We start from the raw sequence: 12,792 nt of genomic DNA, 5'->3' as shown, positions 1-12,792 counted from the left end.
ATGCAAATGCGCTACATGACTAAGATTAGCTATGTAGCTTGACAACAAGGTCTGCTTGTTGCATCTTTAGGTATTAGCCAAGATGGTGGTGTAGTCATGTTAACACCAAAGGCTACTCTTTATTTTTTGCATTCTCTTTTGTTATGCTCATTTCCCCATTTAGGCCTTTTTTTTTTTTAGAATTACAAACAATTTTAATCAATACAAAGTTAGCACTCCCAGCTAACTTCCTGCTAGCTTACTTGGCAAATTTTGGCAAGTCTGCTAGCAAACTTGCCAATTTGGTTGCTTACAATGAGCACTAGAAGTTCATGCAGTTTATTAAAAATGTTGTTTATACCCTAAGTTCCCATCTCATGGCTTGGCTAATGAGATTGAGAAAATGTTTTAATTTCAACAGAGGAGATTAGATATTAGCAGAGGGGCAACATGGCTAACAAAGGGAATAAAAAAACCCTTCTATTTTGGTCTCTCCAGATATCCGTGGAGTACTACCAGTCAATCTGACTAGTAGTTTCTGGTACAGCCTGACATATATATCTCCAAGTGGATGGAGAACATTGGTACAGTCTGAGGAGGTCAAAAGGGCAGATGGCTGCTGCTCCTACAGCCTGGTTTTAAAAAGGAGTTTTTCCTCCCCACTGTCACCAAGTGCTTGCTCATAGGGAGTCATCTAATTGTTAGAGTTTTCTCTTTATTCTTGTAGGGTCTTTACCTTACAACTGTTACTGTTGATGTGATTTGGGGCTATGCAAATGAAATGAAATTGAATTGATGTGACAGACAACAGTGTAAATATGGAGGTATCGAGTATAAAAAATAACCAGTCACATACATCCATTTATTCATGTAGGTGCCAGTGAGGATGGATACAGTAAGTGGTTCATCAAAAAGAACAACTTCAGGGTGATGATGAAGATTTGTGCCCAAGCAGGCCCAGTTAGTCAAAGCTATAAGTAAACTGGGATTACAGGCAGTGGTTTCTTACAGATTTGTTTTGCCCAGTTAAACAGATTCACTAAATTGATTTGGTGTTTAATTCTGCTGAATCATGAGGCATCCCAACCACAAGTCAAAAGTGAAAGCACATCTGAGTTTGTGAACTGTGGCTTCCAAGACACGTGTGCTAGAGCTTTAAGCCCTCGTTACAGGGCTTTTAAGAACTAGTTAAATGTAAGATGTCATGTATGCCACCAGACTAAGCAGCTCTCTAAAAATTAATTATGAAATCTAAAGTTGATGATGGGCCAGTGAAATGGAGCTACATTAGAGCTGTTTAATGTTAAATCTTTGCAGCAGGATTCTGGGCCACTTGTGAATGGTCCAGGGGTGTTTTGGTTAAACAGATGCAAAAGGATTTAGTATATGAAAAAGGATGAAAAAGGATTTAGTATATTCTAGATGAAATAAAAGCATTTCCACCTCCGTAAATTCTTATACCCTCTACTTGATTTTTTCCTTTTCTAGCTTGTTACTCGCTGTTTCCTGAGCTCTGGACTCCCGCTGTTCTTCTCCAATATCCCACCATTTAATCCCTTTTTACAGTAGAGACAGCTCTACACTGGGCAAGCAGAGCAATGCTAATAAATTCACCCTTAACAAGATTGCAATTAGCCTATTGATTCTTTCAACCAACTTCCTTGCCGCTGCAAAATTGCCTTGCACAATTACATTTCTGTGACACAGCGCAGTGACAGCTAACCGCCTCAGATTTAAATGTGCTTTGATCCCCTCGCCCTTGGAACGATGAAGGTCACTCATCTTTTCTCTGTCCACTCTCTGCCTTTTCATCCATACACCATGTGAATATAGCAATAACACGTTCCTCTCCTTGTTTGCCATTCTGCAGACTGAAGAAGAAGTCTCAGTCGGTGGATATTGCCAGTCAAGGTTTCTCCCCGACACTGGTGCCCGCCTCGCCCCTCAACAAGGCTGCGCCATCTGTTGCCAAGACAACCACCGTCCTCGCGGTGCAGGAAAACAACACCACCAACTCCCAGCGCCGCAGCCCCCGATGTGGCGAGCTGAAGAGAGGCTACACCATAGGTAAATGACACAGGGGCTGGGGCTGTGATCCTGTCTCTCTGTTTGCTAGTGGAGAACATTTCGCCTGAATTTGATGTCCAGTTATTACTTGAGTCAGCATTAAAATGCACCGTCTGAGCTGCTGACATGCATTTCTCACTCAGTTTAGCTTCCCCTTGTCACCTCTTCAGATGCTCTCCCCATTACACAACTCCTGATTCATTTCCTTCACATAATTTTTAATCATGTGGCTCTGATGAGAGTTGTTCCTGTGATGAATTCTATTTCTGGTGGTGGTGGCGCTGGTGGTGGTGGTGGCTCTGCCTGCTGTGGCTCTCTTTCTGTGTCAGCCAGTGGGTTGGTACTAGTGCCCTTTAGGGAGCTGACTTTTTGGAGATAATGAAATGAGTGTGAGCTAAACTAATTTCCAAACTGATGAATGCGGTGCATCCTCTGTTCACTTCATTGATGAGATTTACTTCACAAGCTGCTTGGGTTGAGGTTAGAAGGTGGAAGTGTGATCTGCGAGGTATTTCTTGCTGTAGGCCTGTTCTACTTTTATTTCACAGTCCCTTTCACGCTTCCTTATTCTGGCTTTATTTGATTTTTTTCAAATGTGTGCTTTAAAGCAAGTCATACCGAATCCAAATACATTGTTATTGTTGCTTTTGGACTCGATGTTTAATGTAGCAAGCTGATGAAGTTATCCGTAGCTGTGGAATCAGATTTGAAGGAGCAGGAAAAAAAGTGATGTAAAGCTCCAAATATGTCAGAAGGAATTTCAGAGAAAAGTGGATAAATATATGAACAGGACATTTTAGTTCAATTTAATAATATCGCAATTAAAATGACACAATCCTTGGGTATGTAAATTTCAGTGATATGATGCTATTAAAATACATTAATAAGAAAACAGGAAGTAGCATTAAGATGGCTACTGCTACCTTTAACAGCAAGTAGCCTTCTGGACAACAACTATTATACAATACAACAGAGAATTTCTCCAGAATATCACTTTTTATATAATGGACTGTATGGTGTGGTCAGTATTATTAGCCCCCTGAAAAACTGAGCGTTTTATTGAGCCAGAGCACAAACCACTGATGTGCAAAGATAACTTACTGTAAAATAGGATTATCTTCCAATTAGCATACAGTATAAAAACTTCAGCAAAGGTTTGAGCTGTCACTCTAGAAATCATCAAGGCAAAAACTAGAGAAATCAGTTTAGATTTGAGAAAACAAATTGTTGATACTCACAAAGCAGGAGATGGATATACAGAGTTATCACAGTGCTTCTAAGTGTCAAAAACTGGAGAGAGATATATCATCAAGAGAGCCACATAGTCCAGAACAAGCCTGGCAGAGATAGGACGCCAAAGACTTCAAAGACTCTGTAAGGAAAGCTGATGAGAGATGTGTCTAAACAACTGCCAACACAAGAATGAATGACTTAGCCAAGTCGGGAATTGTAGTCGGGAATTAAGAAGACAATAAAATGCTGCACAGGAAGGGTCTCTGAGGTAGGAGACCAGGAAAACCTCAATTTCTGTAGAAGAGACACCTACAAGCCAGAGTGAAGTACGCTAAGGACAACCTGGAGAAAGATTATGCTTACTGGAATGCGTCCTCTGGACAGATGACATGAAACTAGATCTCTTTGGTCATAGAAACCAAGCAGTCAGCACCAAAATTGGGTCGTTGCTGTGAGCGACTTATGTTGTGTGCTTGACAACAACCAACAAAACATATGTCGCTCCTGGACAGGAGCTACCTCTAGAAGACCAAAGTGAACATTACTGGCTGGCCTGCACAAAGCCCTGACTTGAATCCAAATGAAAATCTGTGGGGTGAATTGAAGACCAAGGTTCATGCCAGTAGACGCTTTAGAAATTCTCAAAAGTAGAACGTGCTGGGATTGCTCAGGAGGCAAGCGTGAGACTACATCAAATGACTTCAGGCTGTTATCCAGAAAAAAGGATACACAGCTGAGGCTAATAATTCTGTTCTCATCTGTAGGAGTAGGGAGTAGTGAAGGAGTGAATGATTTGGGATAAGGTAAAAGGTCACTGTGACCTCACACAGTTTTGCACATTCATTAGCTGGTTGTAACAAACTTTCACAGAAACATTTATGCAGCTACAACATTTTATAGCCAAAACAGCAAAGATCAAATCTAGACAAACATGGATGTAAATTGCACCAAGCAAAGGCATACAACTGTACGATGGCAATTCTAGTCTGATGCCCTTGCAGCTCTATTATTAGAGTTCTTGGTACATTTGAATTTCACTTCATGGCTGAGCATACAGTCTGATTAATCATGTAAATCAGTGCAGCAGCGGTGGCTGTTCTGCAGGGAGAGGACAGCTTTAGAGTTGAGTTGCTGCAGGACCGTGCCACTTTAGGGTCGCAGTGCCCCACTGAGCAGGCACGATTTGGCTCAAGGTGTGCCGCTCTACTGGTGCCACGCCAGTGAACTTTCTATAGTGATCACACATCGACGCCGCTGCTTTAAGCAGGGCATTGAGCGAAGAACGGACTGATCCATCAGCTCAGTCGGCAATAATCAATAGAGGAAATTGTGGGATAAAAGCTTGGCCACACAGGTGGACTGGCTGTTGACAGTTCGGCCCGCTCTTGTCATCCATTACCAATTCAATGGCAGCTGCTGGCTCTTTGTAAAAGCACAGGGTCGGAAGTCACAGTCATTCAACCATAAAATGAAATGCGACCGTGACTTATTGTGCTTTTACGGCTTTTAACTACAAAGTAACAAATTGTACAAGGTTCCAAAGCATGAGTCATAGCAGTTAATCATTTGCTCTGGCTAGCGTTGTCCTAGATAAACCACAATTAGATCAAGGCCCGACTTTTCACATGACTACAGAAATACTGCATCTGCCAGTTATTTACACGGCTGGATCACATAATGAGACATTGATGAGCGACTGTCCCATCTCTCTATTTCTTATCGCGATTGGATGTGGAGCCCTGGGGCATTTTTAAACCCAGGCCAGGCTGTTTCTGCAGGGATGATCATGCTAATTTATTCTAATGGGATAGCAATAATGTGGCAGGCCACTCGCTGCGCTTGTCTGCCAAGCTTCAGACAGACCTGTCATTAGAGGCACATAGCAGATTCACAACAGACGTTTTAATAACCCAGCCAATGAGCCTCCTACCAAGGCGACGCCACCTCCGAGGGTAAGTGTTGATGGTGTTCTTCAATTAAAAGTGCTACAGTCACTGCTGCATCCAGTAACTCAGAACGAGAAGAGAGCGAGCAGCATCCAGACATGACGTTGATGAGGATCAGCCATTGCTCAGACTGCTCATTTCATTACATGATTTGCTCAAGAAGAATTGATGGATAACTGTATAACTCTACATACATGCTGAAGGAGAAAAAAGGGTGTAACCAGAACAAGAAGAGAATAAAGAAGTAAAGACAAGGAAATAAGAAGAGAAAAGGGAAAATGAGAGGGGAATACACAGAGAAAAGAGAGGCTGTGGAAGAGAGAAGTGGCAAAAGTAGGAAAGGAGTGTGAGGAGAAAAGAAGAGAAGTGAGGAAAAAGAAAGGAATGGGAAGCGGAAAACGGGTAGAGGCAAATGGGAGTAAAGGAAAGGAAAACACTGAAAGGGAGAAAGAAGTTAAAGGAGAGAAACTATGGGTAAACAATAGAAAAGAAAAATGAAAAGAAAGGAAATGAACAGGTTTTACAGGAGAATAAATAGGGAAGGAGAGAAGAGTGATGGAAGAGAAGACTAAGGAAATTTGACACGAACAAAGAATGAATGGGGAAATGAAAAATGAAAGGAAAGAGAGAAGGTAGGAGAAAAAGAAACGGCTAATGAAGGAAGGGGGAAGTGGAAGGGAGGAAAATATAAGATGTGAAAGGGGTAAGCTAAGCAAAGAGACGACTGAGGAGGAAATTTAAAGAAGGGAAAAGGGGGGGAAAGAAGGCAAAGGAAACAAGATAAAAGGAAGTGAAAGGAGGAGAAATGATTGCCACTATAACGAAGGAAAGTAAAACTAAAGAGAGGGAACAAGTGGAAAGATTGGCAATAGAGAGGAAATGAAAGGAGAAAAAAAGCAGAGGCAAAGGAAAGATTCTTGAGGAAACGACACTTGACACCAGCTCTCCCCAGAGTCCCGGCTTCTCCGTCTGACAGCCTCCTAGTCCTACTGCCACGTCTGACCTTTACATCATTATAGCCAGCCTCAAGCCTGCACTCCAGAGCCTGGCGAGAGAATGCCAAACAGGAGATGAACCTTGTGTCCCCGCGACTGTATACTCATTAAGGATGACTTACCGTGTTCCTGCCTACAACAAGCGCATGTGAAAACTGCTTCATCACACTGTGCTCTCATTGCCGTACAAGTGCTCTTCAATCTCTTTATTCTCCGGGGCTGACTCATGCGCTCCGTGCCTATATGGAAGCACACATGGGTCTGACTCTGCCTATGTTTGTGTACCGTCTCAAGTTAAATATGGAGACAGATTATGGCTATAAGGCATCTTTGTATGGACGCAAAGGCAGAGCCCTGCACAGCATGTCACCACACCTAATGGCTTCTAAGAGGAGAGCTGGATCCCCCCATTCCTGTTATTTCTGCTCTTTCTACCATTTTATTCCCCAGTGTCTCCTCTGCTTTCCCGCCTTTTCCAACCACCCCCCATGTCTCACTCTCTCTGTCTTCACAGTCTCTACCTTGTTATGCTCTAATGTATTTCCTGTGTTTCTGACCGGGGGGTACCGGCAGAAGGGTAATCTGTCTCAAAGACAGACGGACAGCTCCACAACAGATTGCTACAAACTGTGGCACCGACCGCCGCTGAAGTGCTGGAGAGGGGCATTTTATCACGTTACGATCTAGTCTGGCTTAATTTCTCAACTGAGACAGCTAAACTTATGCTCATGCACATATAAGCACATATGAGCAGACCATTGCCTACAATGGTTAAAACCGGACCTGTTCATAGAGGGTATGCAACTTTGTTAAAAGCAAAAATTATCATCAGTGTTTTCTAAATTTACAATTGAATCTTTACATTTGTTTTTGGTTTAAGTGTGCTAAGTTATAAACTAGTTTTCTATTGATTATTGATGGGGAACAATCAGACTATCACAGCAGTCAGTCAGAGCCTGTTTCTGAATTCCCATCAGGATCCATCATGAATAATTTCCTTTTAAACAAGGTAAACTGTGTGAAATTATTCGAATGCTGCTGTGCACACCTCGGTGAGCACTAGCGGCTTGCAGGCAGAAGCAGAGGCCCGACTTTGCCAGCATAGCATTGTATCGAGGGGAGCTGACAGAGGAAATGCTAATAAACAAGGCGGGTGTGTACGTGGCGGCGTAACCTAACACCCCGAGAGCGGCGGACCCTGCCCCCGCCACCTTCTGACTGATTATTCACCTGTTAGTTATTCATTGGATTCTCACTGGAGGGTCGAAGAGGGGGAGGAGTTGATGTAGCGGTCAGAATATCATTAGCAGCTATTCACAAGATCGAAGGAAGTGTCGGGTTGAGCGTTGGAGCTGGTGTCCTGTTGCTCCTTTACTACTTGTGCTTGATTTTGTGTGTAAAGCCATCGCTACAGCAGTTGTCCTTGAAAATAGTACAGTTTTCCCCCAGTCCCCAGCAGCAGCAGCATAGTCACAGCATGATGTAGCAGGAGGAGCTAATCACTACAGCGACTGACAGTTACAGCCAGCGCCGCGAGTTCTATACTTGTGTCACTCTTGGTTTCTGTATTTGATGTAATTGTCTCAGGTGGCACATCTCTTGTGTTTACACATCCGGACTGTAGCCAGGGGTGGCAATTACACACAAGGCTCTTTAAGACATCCCCTCTGCTCTTTTTCTAGTAAAATGGGACAAACTTGAATTTCTGAAACTAGAAAAGAGAGATAAAAGAGATGAAAGCAGTGTAGTGGAGCATTCAGTTTCATTTGCAAATTGAGTAATGGGGAACTCCCAAGATTGTGCAGTCCAAAATTCAAACTTGTAGTCTCAGACATGCAGTGGTAGACAGGAAAGCTGGCAGTGCGGCAAAGAGTCCAAATAGAGACAAGACAAAAGACAAAGCTCCTTAGGTAGAGTGGTTGCCCCATGATCGGAAAGTCGGGGGTTCGAATCCATTGAAAGGCTACCGTAAGGTACTGTCTCTACACACTGCTCCCTGGACGCTGCATTTGGTGGATGGCGATCGCTTCACTGGGTGAATGGGTTAAATACAAAGGAATAATTTCCCTACAGGGACTAACAAATTATTATTATTGTTATGTGGAATGTTGGAAAGCTTGACTGACAAGAACAAGATGACAGAGAACAATGGGAACAAGGGACTATATGTGTTGCTGGTGGGTGATTAACTGATTAAAACTGCGTAAAAAGTCAGCCGTTTTCCTTTGTCTTTTTGTCTTTGCTCTTACCAGCTACAGCCACTGCTGAGTCCACGAGGAATTCAAAATTCCATAATCCCCACTTGCCCCTGGGATGCATTGATACATGTTTTGTTGCTCCTGTTATGCTCCATAGTAGTGAAACATCTGGATCTAAAGTTTTGTTTTTTTTTGACCAGTTCAATTTTCATTCCTGTTTTATTTATATAGTACAATCACAACAATAGTCCCCTGAAGTTGCTCTATATGTATGGGAAATACCCAACAATAATACAGATTAAAACCCCAACAATCAAATCAATGTGAGCAAGCACTTGGCAACAGTGGTAAAGAAAAACTCCCTTTTAACAGGAAGAAACCTCTGGCAGAGCCAGGCTCAGGGAGGGACAGCAATCTGCCACGGCCTGTTGGGGGTGGGGGGGAGGGAGACAGGATGAAAAAAAGCGTCCATTACAACCAGAGAAGATACTAAGACTTGGTGTCAGGGCTGATCCAGAAACATTTTTATGGATCATTAGCCGCGAAGGAAGGCAATAAGAGTCTCATCCTTCCCACAATGCACTGTGCTGTGTTACAAACCTTTGCCTTCTGGTGTTGCTGCTCGCTGCCTTAATGACAGACATGAGAGTGCTTGAGAGTGAAAATGACTTTGAGAAAATCTGCAGAATTAGATTATCTGAGCTGCTAATGATACCAAAAACTAATATTTCTCCTCTGTTTTTGTCATCAGGAAAGATCAGAGTAAATATATTTTCATGACGCTGCTTCTTATCACCATGTAAAACCCAGCGTTTCTATGGTCACATCGTTTCCAACAGTCGAGAGGTGAACATCTTAGATGCAGGAGGATAACTTTTATTGTGTCAAATGATATGCCAGTATAGGTACTCCTTTTATTTACCTGCTTTAATATGTTCACCACCAGGGGGTAGCGTGTTTCCAGAAAGTTTTTAGTGCAGTCAGAAGTAAGTTTGCAGTTTATAGTCCATTTTTCTAAATACCTGGACTTCTACATTAGCAACAGTGCTTTCTTTGCATCCAGCGATTTTTCTTCTTCTTCACATGTTGTACTCAGATTGTCCCCTCTAAGCTTCCTCCTGGATCTCGGTACTTCCAGGAGTAGCTGGTCAGATGACCTAAAAGACCGACAGGGTGTGTAGGGATGAAGAAGCCCTACACACCAGAAGAGAGTCAAAGCATGGCAAGATTGGGAAAGTATTAAAAGACAAACATAAGAATTTTAAAATAAACTCTAAAAGACACAGACAGCCAGTGCAGTGAGGCCAGCACAGGGATTATATGCTGTCTTGTATGAGTTCCTGTTAGCAGTCATGCAGCAGCATCTTGAACCAGCTGCAGATGTGAGATCAACGACTGACTGACTCCCACTGACTCTGCGTTTCTTCCACTGGGTCTCACATTTTTTTTAAATCCACACAGCTTTTATATTTGTGAAAAAAAAAGATAAAAAGTGAGCATAGTTAGTGAGTACAGTGTGGTTCATGTGTCAGACATGTAATTTTTTACTAAAAAGGTGCAATTTTGAGTCCCTGCTTTCAAATAATTGCCTAATGGCCACTTATTCCGTTTTAGGTGAGTAAGAGGTGACTTCAGACTCACTGTTTTTGACATGAATGTGTTCAGTGCAAATGGACATTAGGTATGATGTAAACTTCAGCTGTTTGTCATATATCTGTCTGATATACATTTCTGTAAAGTTTAGGTTGATATAACCATTCTATTAGTTTGCTGTAGAACTGCAGACATTGTATTTGTGGTCTGGAAAGAGAGTTTGGCAACATTTGTTTTATTAGAATTGCATTTCATAAAGATGAGTCAAACTTTAAACCAGACAAATGGAAATATCCTGCTTACTCACTGCTGAGCTGTTATTACAGACCATGTATGATGCAGAGTATAAGAGCAAAGGAGGACTCTTCTGCTATGAAATCCACCTTAAGTGTAAGTTGCCACTATGCTTTGCATCCCCTGAGTGAATAAGAACGACAGAGGGATTGGATGAACGTTTGTCAGAGAGAATAACTGTTAAAATGAGAAGGGAGAGAGGGAGAGTAAGAGCCATCGGTCACGCTCTGGCAGCAGCACCCACAGCCATGCCAGGGTGCTTTTGCCAGCGGTGCTGCTTGTGTGCGCTGAGATAAGCTCAAGCCTTCCTGCCTTGGCGGTATAGGCCGGTCACGTAGAACCAGAAGGCAGCTTAGCCCCACTGCAAATCCAGTGAAGTGTCTTACTTTCACTTCCTCCCACACAGCCTCGTTCTCTGCCTTTTTCAGGGTTTCAAGCTTTCTCTCTCCTCAGCATCTCCCAACTCTTGTTTGACACTGCATGTTCACTATAGAGATCGGTGTTTATCTTCCTAGGAACCACTGAATTAGCAGAAACATGGAAGAGGTGGAAAGATGTGAGTCATGCAGATGTTTGGTGTGGAACTACAGCTGGCATATTCAGAGATTTCAGGTTTGAGACTGTTGGCTGGGTAAAAGAAGTCATTTAAATAAACAGGAGATGAATTCTTCTTTTTTTTTTTTAGCCATGTTCAATATGAAGATCTCCTAAAAGGCTAGCCATTTCACACCAAGTAGTGTAAAGCTAGATATACAGATGAAGACAAAATTCTACCACCTATGAAACTGAAAGTTTCTCTTAAAGTTTTTTGCGCAGTCAGGGGTTAAAATGGGATTCAGCAGGTGGGGGAATCCTAAAATCAGTTGTAGTTGCTCAGCATGGTAGAGGATCACAACTCACAATAATTTAAATTAAGAGCTGGCAGTGATCAGCTGACCTGCGGCTCTTTGTGGATGTACACAACTGCAAACAAACCTGTTTATCCTGCACTAATATATGAATGTACATGAAAAATGTCACATGTACAGACCCAATATCTGATTTACAAACACGAGGACTTACATGTAAGCTTTACATATCCAGTTTATGGAATACCACTGAGAGAGTCCTTACCTTTAAATCTAACCTCTCTTCTTCCTCTCCTGTCCTGTCTTCCTTACTTTTCTCCATCTCTGAGTGAAGTTGGCTCTATGTCTTTTCTCCTCCTGTGAAATACAGCAACTGGACTTTAAGCTAGCAACACACTGTGTGACAAACTGCACACAAACAGTTTGTGTGTTTGCTGAGGTTTGTTAAGCTGATAGAAACGTTGCATTTGAAATTACCTGCCACATAAAAAGTATTGCTCCCTTTATGCTCACTCGTCTTGTTCTAGCGAGATGCTGAAGTATGCGAACGCAGCTTATGGACACTTGCAATCATTCCTGTGCTCTGCCAAAAAGTAAAAACACCAGCCTACTTTAACTTCTGACTTTGGCACACGGTTTTGCATCTTTCATATCTTTTTGTGCGACGCAAACAGGATTGCCTCTTATCCTTTAATGCTCAGGCTCAAATTGGTTCGATGTTTGATGGCCTGCAGTGAAACCTAAAGTAACAACCCAGTTTTGAAAATGTAAGAAGTAGAAAGTACCGATATTTATTTAAAAATGTCAGGACTAAATGTAAAAAGTTGTCAGACAATAAATACTCAAGTAAAGTCCAGATACCTGAAATTTCTATTTAAGTACAGTAACAAGGTATTTGTACTTCATTATTTACCACCTCTGACAATAATAGACTTATTAAACAAAAAAAAAATGACCAAGATCAGTATTATTAGCTGGAAAAAAACTGAAAATTTCTTAACCATAGCACAAACCACTGCTGTGCAATGATGTGCTTTAACTCTGTAACACTCAAAGCTTGTAAAATCAAGTTAAAACTTATGATTTTCTTCCAATTTTACACCCAGTATTAAAACCTCAAGAGTTTGACCTGTCAGAAGCTACTAAAAACTAAAGAAGTTAGCTTAGACATGAGAAAAAGACTTGTGGATGCTCACAAAGTAGAAGGTGGATATATAAAGTTGTCACAGTTTTTCCAAATGTCAAGAACTGGAGTGAGATGTATCATCAACAATTTAAAGAGAGCCACACAGTACAGAACAAGCCTGGCAGAAGTAGGAAGCCTTCAAAGACTGTAAAGCAAACTAGTGAGAGATGTGTCTGAAGACCCCAGAACAACTGCCAAGATATAAATACAAGTCAAGAGTCAATAAGAGTCGACAGTCTTGACTTGGCTGACTGTGAACCTGCAGACTGAAGTATGCTAAGGACAACCAGGAGAAAGACTATCCATACTAGAATTGTGTCCTTTGGTCAGATGTAGGGCTGAACGATTATGGAAAATAATCTAATTGCGATTTTTTTGCCCCAATATTGCGATTGCGATGCGATATGCGATTATTTTTTAAGGTCTTTGTCTTCTGTATTATTAAACAAAGAC

At 41.9% G+C, this 12,792-nt stretch overlaps 1 protein-coding gene across 2 annotated transcripts in view; it reads left to right on the top strand.

Moving 5' to 3' along the window:
• Positions 1-12,792, top strand: part of oxr1a (oxidation resistance 1a) — a 114,761-nt gene that overhangs the window by 21,954 nt on the left and 80,015 nt on the right. For both annotated transcript variants that reach the window (XM_013912946.1, XM_013912945.1), the window contains exon 2: positions 1,850-2,046. In XM_013912946.1, the coding sequence (XP_013768400.1) occupies positions 1,850-2,046 (197 nt within the window). The remainder of the gene's footprint in view (positions 1-1,849; positions 2,047-12,792) is intronic.

Source organism: Pundamilia nyererei, unplaced genomic scaffold, assembly GCF_000239375.1.
Source record: "Pundamilia nyererei isolate P.nyererei 1_Seehausen unplaced genomic scaffold, PunNye1.0 scaffold00109, whole genome shotgun sequence".
Classification (NCBI taxonomy): Eukaryota; Metazoa; Chordata; class Actinopteri; order Cichliformes; family Cichlidae; genus Pundamilia; species Pundamilia nyererei.
This window is presented reverse-complemented; position numbering and strand designations above follow the sequence as displayed.